Source organism: Eubalaena glacialis, chromosome 8 (genome assembly GCF_028564815.1).
Source record: "Eubalaena glacialis isolate mEubGla1 chromosome 8, mEubGla1.1.hap2.+ XY, whole genome shotgun sequence".
NCBI classification, from domain to species: Eukaryota; Metazoa; Chordata; class Mammalia; order Artiodactyla; family Balaenidae; genus Eubalaena; species Eubalaena glacialis.
The window spans coordinates 9,286,296-9,301,743 of record NC_083723.1 but is presented as its reverse complement, the minus strand read 5'-3'; the positions used below and the strand labels follow the sequence as shown (position 1 = coordinate 9,301,743).

General features: G+C 52.2%; 1 protein-coding gene across 1 annotated transcript in view; it reads left to right on the top strand.

The window, feature by feature from the left end:
- The window catches only part of ADCY1 (adenylate cyclase 1), a 123,311-nt gene that overhangs the window by 32,863 nt on the left and 75,000 nt on the right, over positions 1-15,448 (top strand). The window contains exons 3-4 of the mRNA XM_061197548.1: positions 7,461-7,579; positions 14,079-14,190. Coding sequence (XP_061053531.1) covers positions 7,461-7,579; positions 14,079-14,190 — 231 coding nt within the window. The remainder of the gene's footprint in view (positions 1-7,460; positions 7,580-14,078; positions 14,191-15,448) is intronic.

Sequence of the window (15,448 nt, the reverse complement as noted above, 5' to 3'; positions counted from 1 at the left end):
CTGCCCTGCTCCCTGCAGACGCGGACAGGCATGGTCTCCCCAGACCAGTCTCCAAGTTCAAGGCCTCCTCCAACGTTTTCACAAGTGGGAATATTAGAAGCATTCTGTCCTCCTCAGGGCAGCCCGCAGAACCAGAGGGGCTGGAGAGGATGGGCAGGGGGCCTGTCTGCTTCATTGGACACACTCTCCTTCTAGAAGGTTCTCTGCTGTATTTTGAAAAAGCTACCTGAGTTGTCAGTGATGCCTCCTCCCACCAAATCAAAACAGACAGTGGCCCCTACGCAGGGCTGCCCGACTCTGTCCTGTCCCGCGGGGTTGTGGCAGAAGAGAGGAACGTGCTTGATCGGAAGGTGTTCTCTCCTCTGGGTTCTTAGATCTTTAAAACTAATTTCAGGCCTCTGTGTTGCACTTAAGCATGTAAAAACTTGGTTCCGTTTTGTAAATCTGAGAACTGGGGCTGGCTCGGAGAATTTAAATGATGTGGGAAGGCCAATAAAGCAAGTGACAAAGCCGTTGGTGGCAGAGTGAAGAGAGCAGAGGCCAAAGCCCAGAATCCCCCCCAAACCAGCTGTGGCCTGCTTTCTCCCTTTACATCCTCGTGTCTCTTCAGCCACAAAAAAAGGCTCACACAGATGTTTTGGGTTGATTGATATCTGGATTAAAATATTCCAAAGGGCTGTGAGGGGTCTTTTAACAGGACTCTTTCAGTTTCAGACAAAAGCATCAAAAATTGGTTCTTTGACATAGAAAAACTTTAGAGAGACTGACCAAGAAGAAAGAGCAGACACAAGATGAGTCGGGATGGGAAAGCACACGCCCTAGGGATAAAGCCAGGTTAAAAATAGATGAGAGAGAAATACTAAGAGGTTTTTTTTTTTTTTTTTTGCCAGAATATTTGAAAACTTAGACAAAATGGACAAATTCCCAGAATGGTGTTAGTTACTAAAACTGATTCTAGAAGAAAAAGAAAGCCTGAAACATCCTATGATCATTAAAAACGATGGACTCAGTAATGAAAAGTTTGCCAAAAAATCATCAGCAGGCCCCAGTGGTTTGACAGCTGAGTCCTACAAACTTCGAAGGAAAACACCTTTCCAAGCTGATCATCCATAGGACAGAAACTCCTCTTGAGTGCAGGATAACCTTGCTCATGATTCTGGAGGATGGAGCTAGGATTCCAGAATCTCAGTTATGCAGGTCAGACTGACATGCAAGGGAGCAGCCCGTGTCCCCAGTCTTGCGTTCATGAGTGGTGTCAGCCCCGAGGCCCTTTGCCTCTTGGTGCCTGAGTGGGTTGGGAGAGGCCCAGCTGGAATTCCTTTGGGGGTGGTCATTCATGACTCTCCACATCTGAATGCTTGGCCCACGGCTCTGGAGACCCTGGGATGGAGGGAACCTGGTCTCAGCAAGATGTGGTGTAACTGGATGGGAGACAGAGAGCAGCAGTTGGCCCCTGTGGGGAGGCCCATCTGGAGGATGGGCGTGTCCAAGGGGCATGCTATGTGCAGGGGGGGTGGGACGTGCATTGGAAGAGTATTTGGTTGGGGCTTTGAAGGATGTGTAGGAGTTTGCCAGGTAGGGGCTGGGAGATGGGGAGCAGTAGGTGGCATTCATATAGCGAATGGGGGTGGGGTGCACAGGTATTATTTTCCAGTCAGGGGTAAGCTGCAGCTCTGTCTTCCTTCAGCTTGGTGAGAGTTGGGATAGAGCTGGAAGGGCTGCTCCACTGGGGGACAGGGACCACCTGGGAGCCTTAGGTGATCACAGCTCCCCACCAGGGTCTAACCCTTAGGTCTGAGCCTGTCAGAGCTGGTGATCATAGGGAGGGGGGTGAGAGGCCTCTGAAGGTCACCCCTTAGCTCCTTGGGGGCCTCCTTTCCTGCCGTTCCCCATAGCCCAGCCAGGGAGCCTGGGCTTGCAAGGTCCTACCCCTGAGATCAGCCTCCTTGCCCTGACTGCAGAGGCCACTGCTCCAAAGGCCCTGATATTCCTCAAGTACCATTATTAAGTCGTAATTCTAAAATTACATACAGCTGTTTACAAAGCACATATCCAGTTGTCATCCTAACATGGTAAATGGGACAATTTTGATTTCCCATTGTGAGGAAATTTATCAAGAGGAAGCAAATTTCCTTTTCAGTGATATAGGATGGATTTTTAAAGAGGTCTGACTCATTCACAGCATCTTTTGAAACCACCATAGTTGTTATTTATTTTTAATTTAAAAAAGCCTATTGATCTATAGTTTATATATCAGTACTATTAAGTTCAATTTAAAGTTCAGAACAACTAAATGGTTTTTTTGATATTTTGAGTGTGTAACCATCACAATAATCTAATTTTTGAATATTTTCATCGCCCCAAAAAGAAACATGTACCCATTCGTTGTCACTCCCCATCCACTCTTCCCAGACCTAGACACCACTAATCTATGTTCTGTCTCTGTGGGTTTGCCTGCTCAGGACATTTCATGTATCAATAAATGGAATCACATGGTATGTGGCCTTTTGTGTCTGGCTTCTTTCACTTTGCATACTGTTCTCAGGGTGCATCCATGTTGTAGCATGGGTCAGTGCTTCATTCCTGTTATAGCTGAATAGTATTCCACTGTGTGGATGGACCACACTGTTTATCCATTCATCCGCTGATGGACGTCTGGGTTGTTTCTTCTCTTCTATTATTTTTCCAGTCTGTTTTCTCTGTTTTTCAGTTTGGTTAATTTCTGCTGTTTTGTCTTCAAGTTCACTAAGCTTTCCCCTGTTCTCCCCATTCTGATGTTGTTCCCATCTGTTGAGCTTTTTATTTCAGATTTTTTTCCAGTTCTAAAATTTCCATTAGATTCTTTTTTTGTATCTTCTATTTCTTTGCTGAGAGTTTCTGGTTTATCACTTTTTCAAACATGTTTGTACTTGTTCATTGAATCATTCTTAGGATGACTGCTTTAAAATCTTGTTAGTTATTCTAATTATTCTGTCGTTTGGTGTCTGTTGATTATCTTCATTCGTTGAGATTGTTCTGGTTCTTTGTATGATGAGTGATTTCTAATTGGAACCTGGACAGTTGGGGCATTACGTATGAGACTCTGTGTCTTCTTTGAACTTTTTTTTTTTTGGCTGGTTTTCTGTGACTTCACTTGGCAGGGGAAAGTGGGGACCACCACCCCAGTACTTCCTAGTGGGGATGTAAGTCCAGGCTCCACACTGGGCCTCTGTTGGGGTTCATGGGGGTGGGGATACCTCCTTACTGCTGTGCAGGAGAGAGTTCTGGCTTCTGACTTGGAAGGAGGAGCAGGAAAGCCCTTGGTCTTCACTGATTATGTGGAGCAGGGTGGGAGGTGTGCCGTGTGTTACCAGCTGGGGGAGACCAAAGGCAGGGGTCCCTGCATGGCCTCTGTGACACCCCAGCCTGGGGTTGGTGTTTCCTCACAGCCTGGGGAGGGTGGAGGTTTGCATATTTTTTTGGAGGTGTGCCTGGAGTGGGACCGTTATTGTATAGCAGTTTTCTCACGAGGCTGCCCCTATCCTGATCCTTTGATTAGAGAGAGCCGACTTTTGTTGGAGCTTAGTGCCATGCCTGTCGGCATCTCTGGGCCACCCACATCTCCAGCACTCAGTCTGGGTTATGTGAGGCAAAAAGAAAGTCCAAGGACTTATCTCCATGCCATCCGTGGTCCTGAGGTTTCTGCCACCTCCTCTCTGCCTTTCAGAGCCTTGGATGACGGTTTTATGTGTAACGTCCCGGACTTTTGGTGTACTTAGTGGGGGGAACAGGGAAAAGTACGTCTCCATCTTCCCGGAAGCAGAGTCCTCACAATTGCTGTTTAAATATCTAATGTTTATTAAGGATAATACGTTTAAGTCCCATTTTGATCACCAAGAAAAACACTTGAGGTTTTTATATAGCCTTCATAGGACGCTGGGATATTTTATATGATCCATATTCATAAATTTGTCCCTTTGATTTCTGGCTTTGTATCTTATTTCACTGGTTAGAACTCATTAAGGTAGCTGTCTGCTCCTAATGTAATGTTTCATTGCTGTCTGAGGCTTTAGGGCTGTGTTTGGAATTGGATGTGGATTTCAGGTCTTATCTTTATGATGTCAGTGAGCTACTTTGTCTTAGGTTGTTTGCTGGGGTTTTTTTTGTTTTTAATCAGGGATGGGTGCTTGATCTTTTCACGTGGCTGCTTTGCTCCCTGTGGGAGAGGTTGTGTACTTCTCTCTAGTCTTGATTATTAACGTGTGTTGGCTTTAGGCACTATCACTAATCTTGTGGATGGAGTTAATGCTGAGCTCTTGGTCAGAAATATAACCTGCAGTTAGGAACTTCATATGACAGTGGCTTATCCAAGTGAGATAACTCTTTTCTCTTACATACGTATTCCAGGGCAGGCACTTTATGGCTGATGTGGCAGATCTGATCCATGCAACCCTCACAACCCAGTCTCCATCTAGTTAAATGGTCTGCCATCGCTAGTGTGTGGCCTTCATCCTCCTGAACAACGATGGTCGGTATAGATCCAGCCATCATGACTGTATCCCCAGCAGCAGCAGAGAAGAGGGAAGAAGAACAAGCTGTCTTTAGGGAATATTCCAGAAGCTTCCACATGACCCTTCAACTCCTATCTCCTTGGCCACATCTAGCTGCACAGGAGGCTGGGCAATGTAGTCTTCATTCCAGGTCTCCAAGTCCCCCAGTGAGAATAAGGGGCTAGACTGTGGTGCTGGTGGTGGAGAAGGGATCTGGGGGCAGCACTGACTCTGCCACAGCCATCTGTCCGGCACCCCTCGCTGCGCTGGGTGTGCACACCTGGGCCACCAGCAGCCTTCTCCCCTGTCCTCTGGGATTGGCACCTGCCCCCTCATCACCTCTTGAGTCTGGAGCCGGTCAGTGTCCCTCTGCCTTTTCAGTCCTTCCTTCCCTCCTGGTGGCTGCCTCGGTTTCCCTGTTCTAACTCCAGACGGTGCCGGGCAGCCGAGGTGATGGAGAGACCAAGAGTGGGGCGGGCTCCCCTCAGCAGGGGCCCCCGGGGGGAGGCTGTGGCTCGCTCAGGGAGAGCGGTCGGTTCCGAGGCTGTGAGACGGGGCATTTGCAGATCACCGATGGTGCAGGAAGGAGTGAGACGGGCGCCGGGGAAGCACAGTCTCGCTTGTTTGATTTGGCTTGGGCAGCACCTGACTGGTTTTCCAGGTGCAGGTGACATATTCCAAAGATGCAGGAGACAAGAGAGCGAAGCCGTGAAGAGCTGTCACCGGAGGTGCTGGGAGGCGTGGTACCGAGTAGGGACCCCTGAGGGTCAGCCAGGGCCTGAGATGTCCGTCCCCTTCTCAGAACACCCTACTGAGGAAGTTGGTGTGATTTTCGCCCTGACAGACGGGATGGGATTGTGACGGAGCTTGACTCACCGCTCCGAGAGGCAGAGCCAGGATGTGAGGCCAGGCAGCTGTCTTGCAGGCCCTGGGACTCGCCTTTCCCCCGACACCTCTGTGCAGGGCTCTGGGGCGCAGGAGCCCAGGGTTGTAGACGCCCACGACACTGGGACTGCGGGAGAGGGCACAGCTGCCCTGTGTGTCCCCAGGGCCCTTCCTGGGCGGCCTGCCCTGTCGTCCAGCTGCTTTTATTTTCCCACCTTGCATCTCAGGGCGGTGACAGTCTCTGGAAGCTTCCAGGGGGTCCTTTGATGGTGGCCCGAGTGAGCCCCCTGCCGAGTTCCCTCCACCTCAGGACAGCCGGCCACCTGCAGAGGCTCCTCTCCATGGGCCGTGCTCGCGCTTGTCCCCAGAGGCCCCTCTGCTAAGGAATGGCCAATGTCCTCCCATGCAGGCTCAGGTCACACACCAGCTCCCGTGCCCTGGCCAGTGGGGCTTGCTGTCCCTGAGGCTGTCCCTGAACACACGCTCGGACTGGCACTTCTGTCTCAGAGGGTCCTCTCCCCGTGTGGCTGTGGACAGCTGTGGTCTTGCGATGTCCCTCCTGAGTGTGGAGGTCTGTCCAGCCTGGAGCCACGTGGGGACCCCAGTGGGTGGGCCCCCAGCATAGACATGGGCCTTGCTCAGGACCCAGGGCCCCGGCCACAGCCTGGCTCGCCTGGGCAAACACGCTCGGCTCCACCTGGCATCTGGCGGGCCTGGGCCTGGCCTCCCTCCTCAGAAGCGTATGTGGGGATGCGTCGCCTGGGGAGACTCTTCCAGTGCATCAGATACATTCTCCCATCTTAAAGTAAATTTGTCACCTGGAGCCAAGGCGGTGGAGCCCTGACACCCACACCCCAGGCCGGGAGGGGGGCTGGGCTTTTAGGGTCTGTGACTGTCGTCCCTACTGCTGCTCTGATTGTCCTTCAGAGGATGTCACGCAGAGGAGCGTCTGCTCCCGGGCAGGGATGTGGTCTCACACTGCAGGGTGGACCTGCGGTCCAGGAGGGTCTCAGGGCCTGGTGGCAGCACCCAGACCCTGCGCCGGCTGGGAGATGCCAGGCATCCACGTGGCCCCATCTGAGGCTCCTCCACTGACCGGACAGGCCGAGGCCGAGGGGCTGTGGGCCCAGCCTGGGGGCTGCTGGAGGGAGGGAGGGGCTTCTTGTGCCCCCTCCCTGCCCCATGTTCACCCTTGTAAGTAGGATGTCCACCTGATTCCAAGCAGGATCTAAATTCCGTTCTTTTGTTTTCTTTCTGAAGCAGAGTGGGAGGGAGGGCTGTGAAAGGGATTGAGGGAGGAGTGGGGCCTCACTCCAAGTGTCTAGAACACGGTTTCTCAGATACAGTGTGGCCAGTGGGGCTGAGGCCAGGGGCGGATCCACCAAGAGGAGGAGGGGTGGAGGCCAGTGGAGGAAACCGAGGTCCAGAAAGGGCGACAGCGTCCCCAGGGCGGCACGGCTCCTGTGGATAAGCCCAGACGTTTGCTCCATCCTCTGGTGGGGACGGGGGGAGGAAAATGTTTGTCTCCCGCAGATCAGGGGGAAATCAGAAGACAAGACCGGGAGGAAACGCCACACTGTGTCCAAAGCCACTCATCTCTGTGTGACCGTGGGCCCCTGTCTGTTGGGGCACAGGTGCTTTCGTAGCCCACCTCGAGGTCCCTGTTGGGGCCGCGCTGGACCGTGGTGTGAGGAGCGAGGCAGGACAGGTCTGCTCGGAGGCAGCGACACCCCCTCCCTGGGACCCGCTGCTCACCGAAGCTGGGGCGCACGGGCGGGCTGCGTGTTCCGGAGGCGATGCTGCTGCCTGCCCAGCACTCTGCGAGCGAGTTACCTGTGCAGTGACAGTCCGGGCCTGCGCGCGACCCACCGAGACTCTGGGGCTGGGAGGGTCCACGGGACTGGACCACGTGCCGGTCGTGTGTGCGGAGGGTCCGAGGCCCCTCGTGGAGGGCAGCCTCTCGGCACCAAGGTCACTGGGGTGGGCGTGTCAAGGAATCACGGGGGGGGAGCTGCCGTGTCACGTGGGCCTGTCTCTCCTGTCCAGGAGCGGCTGCTCATGAGCCTCCTGCCCCGGAACGTCGCCATGGAGATGAAGGAGGACTTCCTGAAGCCCCCCGAGAGGATTTTCCACAAGATCTACATCCAGCGGCATGACAACGTGAGGTAGGGCTGGCACTGGCCTGGCCCTGCGATGGGCCTAGGGAGCAGAGGTGGGAGGGGATGGAGGTGGGAGGGGATGGAGGAGGTGGAGGTGATGGAGGTGGGAGGGGATGGAGGAGGTGGAGGTGATGGAGGTGGGAGGGGATGGAGGAAGTGGAGGTGATGGAGGTGGGAGGGGATGGAGGAAGTGGAGGTGATGGAGGTGGGAGGGGATGGAGGAGGTGGCGGTGATGACAGAGGTGGGCAGAGGGCCCTAGTTTAAGGGAAGGAGGGAGCAGGTGTGGGTTAGGAGCCCAGGTGAACACTTGCTCAGCAGGGAAGCAGCCCCACAGGGGGGGTGTGTTGGCTTCTCAGGTGATGCATTTCACAGCTGCCCTTTCCCATTTTCTCATTTCTTCACCTTCTATTTCTGTGTTGGCTAGAAAGGGTGGGAACTCTGTTCCTAAGCCAGGTTTGGGCAGTGGCCATTGGACTGGGAATTTGCCTGCATCAGGTTAATAGCTGAGCATTGTTCTAGTTGGTGCCAGGCTCTGGGGTAGGCGTTCTTCTCACTCTGTTCATCTCATGGCAGCCCCAGGAGGTAGGGATTGTTATTCCCATTTTATAGGTGAGGAAACTGAGCCCTTGGAGTGAATCAACTTTCCCTGGACACTCTGAGGTTTGCTTGTTTGTTTTTAAAGATTCTGTTAAAAAAGCAATTAATTGTATTAAATCATGCATTCCCTTTTAAAGTACCTAGAATAGATAACAGTGTTGCTTGTCTGGGAATCATATCGATACTTTACGTAAGTGTCACTCAGGCAGGAGATGGTGGTTTGAAGGACCCAAGTGCTCTTCCTTCTTGGGTGTTGGTGTCAGGTCTCCCTGCCCCCCGGACCCCTGCGGACACAAAAGGTTAAGAAAATCCTGTCCTGTCTGTGTCGAGTGCTGCAGACTGGGTCCCCATGAGCTGGTGCTTGTTAATCTGAAATGAGCCAAGGCCCACTGCTGCCAGACCCTCCCCATCAGGGTCCAAGCTGCCCCTGTGTGTGGGTCAGCGTGGCTATCAGCTGTCTGGTGATTGCCCTCACTTCTGCTGTTGTGCTTCTTGGTAAGGACCAGTTTTGTCCTCCTACAGAGGATCCTGAAGCTGAATGGGGTTAAGGCCTGATGTGTGGGGTCAACATTGAAGCCCAGTCAGGAGAGGTCACTTGGTTCTGTTTAATGTCCTCACACCCTTGATATCTATAAGCACTGTCACCTCCACTTTATAGATGAGGAAATTGAGGTTCAGCAAAGTCAGGTGAGCGTGCAGGACTCCCTGGCCAGTGAGTGATGGGACTCCGAGCTGGACCTAGGATTGGCTGATGCTGACGTTTGCCTCTTGTTACTGGGTAAGGACCTGATTGAATGACCAAGCTCCCTGCTGAGAAGACCAGACTACCAAAACAATCCAGGGAGCACCTTGCCAGGGCAGAGCATCTGCACACAGCAGCGAAGGCATCAGACATCAAGGGTCTTCTGGGGCTGCAGGTGGAGGTGGGCATAGTGCATGGGCACCCAAGTGCCTTTCCCTTCCTCTCCTTTACCTATAACAGTAAATACAGATGTGGTGAGTTACAGCTTCCCTTTGCTGCTGAAAAATCTCCATCCATGTCCCCTGGTGGGCCAATGTGCTGGGTGCAGGCAGGACAGCCCTGAGATAGGAGAGGAAGCTGAGGCTCCCTGTCACAGATGGTGCCAGCTGCACCCTAGCCCTTCTGGCCACCCTCCATCAGGGTTCAGAGACATCTTTCTACAGCCCAAATATGAACATCTCATTGCCCTCTCTACAGTCCTTATTATGTCCAAGCCCAGTATGCCATTCACAGCTCATAGCAGGCTGATGCCATTGGGAATAGTGGAGTGCTGTGAAAATCCTCTCCTCCATAGAAACAATGACAACACTGAAGAAAATGGTCAGAATCAACACTGTCAGAACACTGGAAATTAACCAAAGTTTTGCAAAAATCCAGGAATGTTTTTTTATAAGAAAACAGGTAAATCTTGGTAGGAACAGTGAGCTTTGTGCAGTTTTAACTTGCTCTCTTCCATCCTCCCATCTCCCAGGTCCACAATAGCTTTGAAAACCAACAGCTGCAATCATGATGAAAACTTGCAGCCTGGCAGCTGCTGGAGGGGACAGAACTGGGTTGGCACTCTTTCAAAGCCCCATTCTCAGGGAATTACCATTATTTGACTGCCTGGAAATTCCCTGGAAAACCCCACTCATGGGCTTATCTCTATTTGACCTGACTTCATTCATTGTGAATAGCCTTTGCCTGGGACATTTGTTGAAAACAATCAGTGGCAATTGTTTAACATCATAGCTGCCTTAGGCAGTGATAACAGATGAGGCAAACAGCAAGGTAATCAAAAAACTTAAATGAAAAACTGAGGAATGAGATGTCCATCAGGGACTTTGAAAGGAAATATTTCTGGGAATCAGAAGACCATGTACAAGTGTAGGGCTGTGTGCATGCTCAGGAAAGACCTGAGAAGGCCCTATACTGTCAGCTCTGGCTGATCTTGAGGCTCTGTGCAAGCAGGAAGTGAAGGCTAAGGCAGAGTTGTAATCCGCCTGGCTGAGTGTTGGAAGCATGTCCCAACATGCATAACCCCATCGTCAAAGACTGAGAGACTTACTGGCTCCAGCCACCTAAGGAAATTTCTGTCTGGTCATTACCTGACCACTAAAAGAACGAAGCAGAGACTTTAGTGGCTTCACATACCAAAGAATACAGACTTTACAGAATTAGTTCAGAAAAGTCACTAAGTAAACAGCAACATAAACAAACAACAACAACAAACCCTGAGAAGGGGGGGGCGGGTATATTTTTCAGAGTTGCTACATTATGTTTTCCAGTTTTCAATAAAAATATATGAGACATGCAAAAAACAAGATTGCATGGCTTAACAGGAATAAAAAAAGCAGTCAATAGAAACTATCCCAGAGGAAGCTCAGACATTGGACTTATTTGACAGTACCTTTAAAATCGGCTATTTTAGGTATGTTCAAAGAACAAACCATGTCTAGGTAACTAAAGGAAAGTATGAGAGTGATTTCTCATCAAATAAAGAATACCAATAAACAGATAGAAATTATAAAAAACAACCAAATAGAAATTCCAAATTTGAAAAATAACTAAAATTAAAGATTCATGTGGGGCTTAACAGCAGATTTGAGCAGACTGAAGAAGGAATCAGTGAATTTCAAGATAGGTCAATTGAGTTTATCCAGTCTGAAGAACAGAATGAAAAAAGGATGAAGAAAAGTGAACAGAGCCTCAGAGACCTGAGGGCCACCATCAAACATAACAACACACTCATAATGAGAGTCCCAGAAAAGAAGAAAGAGAAAAAGGGGCAGAAAAAATATTTGAAAAAAACAATGGCCCAAAATGTCCCAAATTTGATGAAAACACTAACCTACACGTCGGAGAAACTCAATTAGGATAAACTCAAAGAGAGCCACACCTAGACACATAATAATCAAACTGTCAAAAGCCAAAGACAAGGAGAGAATCTTGAAAGCAGGAAGAGGGAAGCACCTTGATAAAGTTTTTAGCAGATTTCTCATCAGAAACCATGGAGGCCACAAGGCAGTGGGATGGCATATTCAAAAGCTGAACTTAAAAAGACAAGAATTCTGTATCCAACAAAGATCACGACAGTAGCACCTGCTGTTCCCTCTGCCTGGAATCTTCTCTCAGTGTCTTCATGGCTCCCCCTCTCTTCCCTTCAGGACTCAGTTGTCAATCTGACCTGCTCAGAGCTCCCTACCCATCTTCCCTCCTTCATTTTTCTCCATAGTTACACTTGTCACCTTTGACATACTGTGAGCATCCACCTCCCCTGACTAGAATGGATGCTTCTGGAGGGCAGTGACATTTGAATCTTTTGTTCACTGCTAAGTCCCAAGCACCTAGAACATTGCCTAGCGCATAGATCCTTCAATAAATATTTTTGTTGCATTATAACCCTTACAAATTACTGTAAGTAAGCAATTGTTGAGCTATTATTAGGTGCAAGGTATTACTCTAAGTGCTTTGTTAATCCTTTTAACCCTCACGACCTATGATTTGGACTCTAGTCTTATTCCCATTTTAGAGATGGAAGGACTGACATATGAAAGTGTTGGATAAGTTGCCTGGAGTCCCGTTGCTGTAAATGGTGGAGCTGAACGACCCTCCTGGAGTCCAGGCTCTAACCACTGCTCCCCCTCCTGCCTTTCCTGAGTCGACACTCAGGAACCTCTCATCCTGGAGACTTGTGCTCCACTGCTTACTGCTTGTACTCAAGTTCCAACCAGTCTGCCTCTCGCAGCTTTTGATAAGTCATTATAGGGTTTCTCACTCATCTTAGTTTCCACATACTATTTGCGCTTCTGAATCAGTCCCCTCTTCCTTTCTTCCTTCCTTCTCACCTCCCTCCCTCCTTCCTTCCTTCCTTGTTTGTCTGGATAGTCGCTGGGGAGGACTGCTCCAGCCTGGCTGCATCCGCGAAGTGGGTGTTGTGCCTTCCTGCAGAATTCCAAGCTTCCCATATCATTGCTTCCCTGTGCTCTGTCCCTCCCTCCTGTGAGCTTTCTTCCCCGGATGTTGAGCTCCTGAGGACAGGGACCTGGGGTGTAAGAGATCGTCCACGCGTGTTTGCCTGTGTGCATGGGGGATGTTGGGTGCTTCGGGGGTGAGGTTTCCCGCAGGTAGTGGAGGACGACAGGCAGGGCAAGCCCTGGGGGCTTTCCTAGCATGGGGGTGGGCAATGCTTAGTCGGTTTTTGAGGAACGAAGTGAATGGGCAGAGGCTGAGAAGCCAGTGGATAGAGGAAGGCCTGTGAATGCATGGCTAGTTATAGAGAAGGAAGAAAACACAGTGGTTTCTCAGAGATGTAAATAAGCCTGAATTTTATACCAAAACAGAGGGGAAGAAATCGGTGTTGTCTATCTCCACCCACTCTTGCAATCCCTTTTCTTAGCTTCTCAGTATCAGTGACACTTCTATATCCTAGACACCCAGTTTTTGCTCACTCATTCATTCATAACACACATGCGTATCGCCCTTGCTCTGTGTTCGGTGCTGTGGGATGTGTAAGCCGGGTCTGCGTCCTCCAGTTCCTCACAGTCTCAGTGGGGAAAGCTGCCCTGCAGGTAGAGGATTATAATTGGACATTAGACTTGTCACGGGGTGAACACAGCATCTTTCCAAGCTGGGGCAGGGCATGGTTGACGTGGTGGGGCAAGGGCCTCAGCAGGGAGAAGCCTCTCTGAGATGTGGGTTCCTGGTTCCTGCCTGTGATGTGGGTCCCTACTCTCTGGCATGAGGTATTATTGAAAATGCAGAACTGAGTTAAGATCTGGCATCTGGAATTTTAAGATATGAACACAATTGTGTAAAAAGAACAAACTACTTTAATTCCACATCACTTTCTTCATTTAAACTGGAGATGGATGTTTAAGTCTCGCAGACCCCTCCAGTGTACCATGTGTGTGATTTCCCAAGTCTCACAGCTGAGGGTGCTTTTGGCTGCAGGTGACAAAAGTTGGCCATGCAGTATCTTCAAGAGCGAGGGGCTCTCTTTCCCCTGGGGCGAGAGGTCCAGAAGTGGCACCTGGCTCTGGTCCAGCAGCTCCGTGATCAGGCCCCATGGCCTCTCCCAAGTGGGTTCCGTGGGGCATCTCGTCCTGAGATAGGCCCCTGTTCCCATCTCCCTCATCCCTCACATGTGGGAGGGTCAGGGTGCTTGGAGGACTCGTCAGGAACCCCAGCCTCTCCCAAACGTACGGCTCGGGGATGTTCTCTGTTGCCCTGCCTTGGTCCTCATTACTTAAGCCTTTTAAAGTCTTTCTAGCATCCAGGATGCTGGCTGTGTGCTATGGGTAGACAGTGAATTGTTTAGACTAACCCAGGTACTGTAGTAAACGGACGCCCAGCATATAAGAGAGGTTGCCCCCGCCCTCATAGCCGACTGAGGGGTGACCCTGCGCACAGCACAGGACTCCCGTGAGGCTCTGACGGGGCCTGGGCCTCAGTCGCCTGCATCACCTGTAGGGGGTGTGGAGGAGGGCTGCTCATTCCTTAAGAGCACGTCACTTCTGCTCACCTGCCACCAGCCACGGCCCCGTCACAGGGCCACCCTGGGAAAAGGGACAGGCCCAGTGGGCGTTGAGCTGCTCCCCTGTGTCTGGGGGACACCGAGTATATAGACAGCATGCGGTGGTCACTGCTGCTGCCCTGTGTCCTGGGAGGAGCTCTGAGTGGCCCCAGCATTTCCTCCCTCTATGACCAAAGCGTCCCCCCGCTTCTCCCAGCCTCAGTCTTCTCACCTGTGAAATGAGAACAGCAGAGCCTTCCTTTTCCGCTGCTTGAGGAATCAGCAGGGGGCTCTAGTTTCAGGTGACACGCGAAGGTAAGGTCTGTCTGAGTGGCAGGAGCCTGTCCGTCCGTCGGCGGAGGAGGGCAGCGGGCACCCCTTTGTCTTGCAGCATCCTCTTCGCAGACATCGTGGGCTTCACGGGCTTGGCCTCGCAGTGCACGGCCCAGGAGCTGGTGAAACTCCTCAACGAGCTCTTCGGCAAGTTTGACGAACTGGCCACGGTAAGCGCAGCCGCTCCCTTTGTCCGGAGGTAACTTGAGTTGCTCCTGGGGGGACGATGTGCCAGGTGGATCCCCGTGTTGGAGATGTGACCTAGGCTGGTTGGGACGCGGGGTTCACCTGTTGTTTCAGCCTCACTGTTCGCTGGTTCCTTCCCTGGGACCTGAGTGCCGCCTTTGCAGACAGAACGACGCTGCCCCAGCACAGGCAGCGCCTCCAGTGAGGGGCCCCGGCAGCACGAGGCACCGGCTGAGTTGTGTGGTCTCCCGTACAGGCCGCCCTCCACCTTCTGTCCTGTGGCAGATGTCGCTTGGGCTGGCCTTGGTGGAGGGCTCCTTGGAGCAGGCCTGGGCTGCCCTTTTCCGGGCCCGCTGCCTGGACTTGAAACTTGCCTGCTGGGGGTCAGTGGGTGACGTCTCAGGATGCCCGGCCCCCTTGCTCGCTGCGGGCTGAGCGCCAGGGTTTTGAAGTCTTCCTGGAACAGGTCACATCTAAGGCCTGCAGAGGTCAAGCCAAGGCCAGGCTAACAGCCTCGCTTGCAGCATGCAGGCCTGGGACCCCGACACCCACCTTCCCTGCCCTGCCAGGACATGCGGGGGACCCAAGGACACGGACAAGTTCACCTTCTCCTTCAGCCTCGCTCGAGGTGGACACAGAGGCCCCTGAGTGGGTGGTTATGAGACGGAGGGAGGGAGGGAGGGAGGGATGGAGGGAGGGGTCGGCAGATTCTGTCGAGGTCAGACTCCTTCTCAGAGGAGGTGACAGTTAAAGCTCTTGGAAGGAAGAGTGAACGTCCCCTCAATGAACAGGGTGCAGAGAGGACCCCTGGCTGGGCCTGGCTTATGCAGTGGCCAGGAGTCATGAGGGACGTTGGGTGTGTGTAGGGGGCTGGGTGGTGGGTACCGCGTGGGCCGCAGACTCGGGCCGGCCTCTGGGCAGGACACAGAACACCAGGCCCCGGCCTCTGCTCTTGACTTGCAGGAAGAGCAAGCAGCGGTCACAGTGGCTGTAATGTCGTTTTGCTGGGCATGGAGCTGCCTGTCCTCGAGGCCCTGGCAGCCTTTGTCCGCGCGGCCACTGGACTTGCTCCCGGGAGCGAGGCCGTGGTCTGGGCAAACACGTGCCACCTCGCCTTCCTGGGAGAAGGCCTCCCGGTCGTCCTCCCGCGGACAGGGCTGCCTGGGGTTTCAGGGGAGCATAGAAGAGGCGGGGAGGGCATGAGTGTGGCCTGTGCCCGTGCGTGGGGCTGGCTGTAGGGCC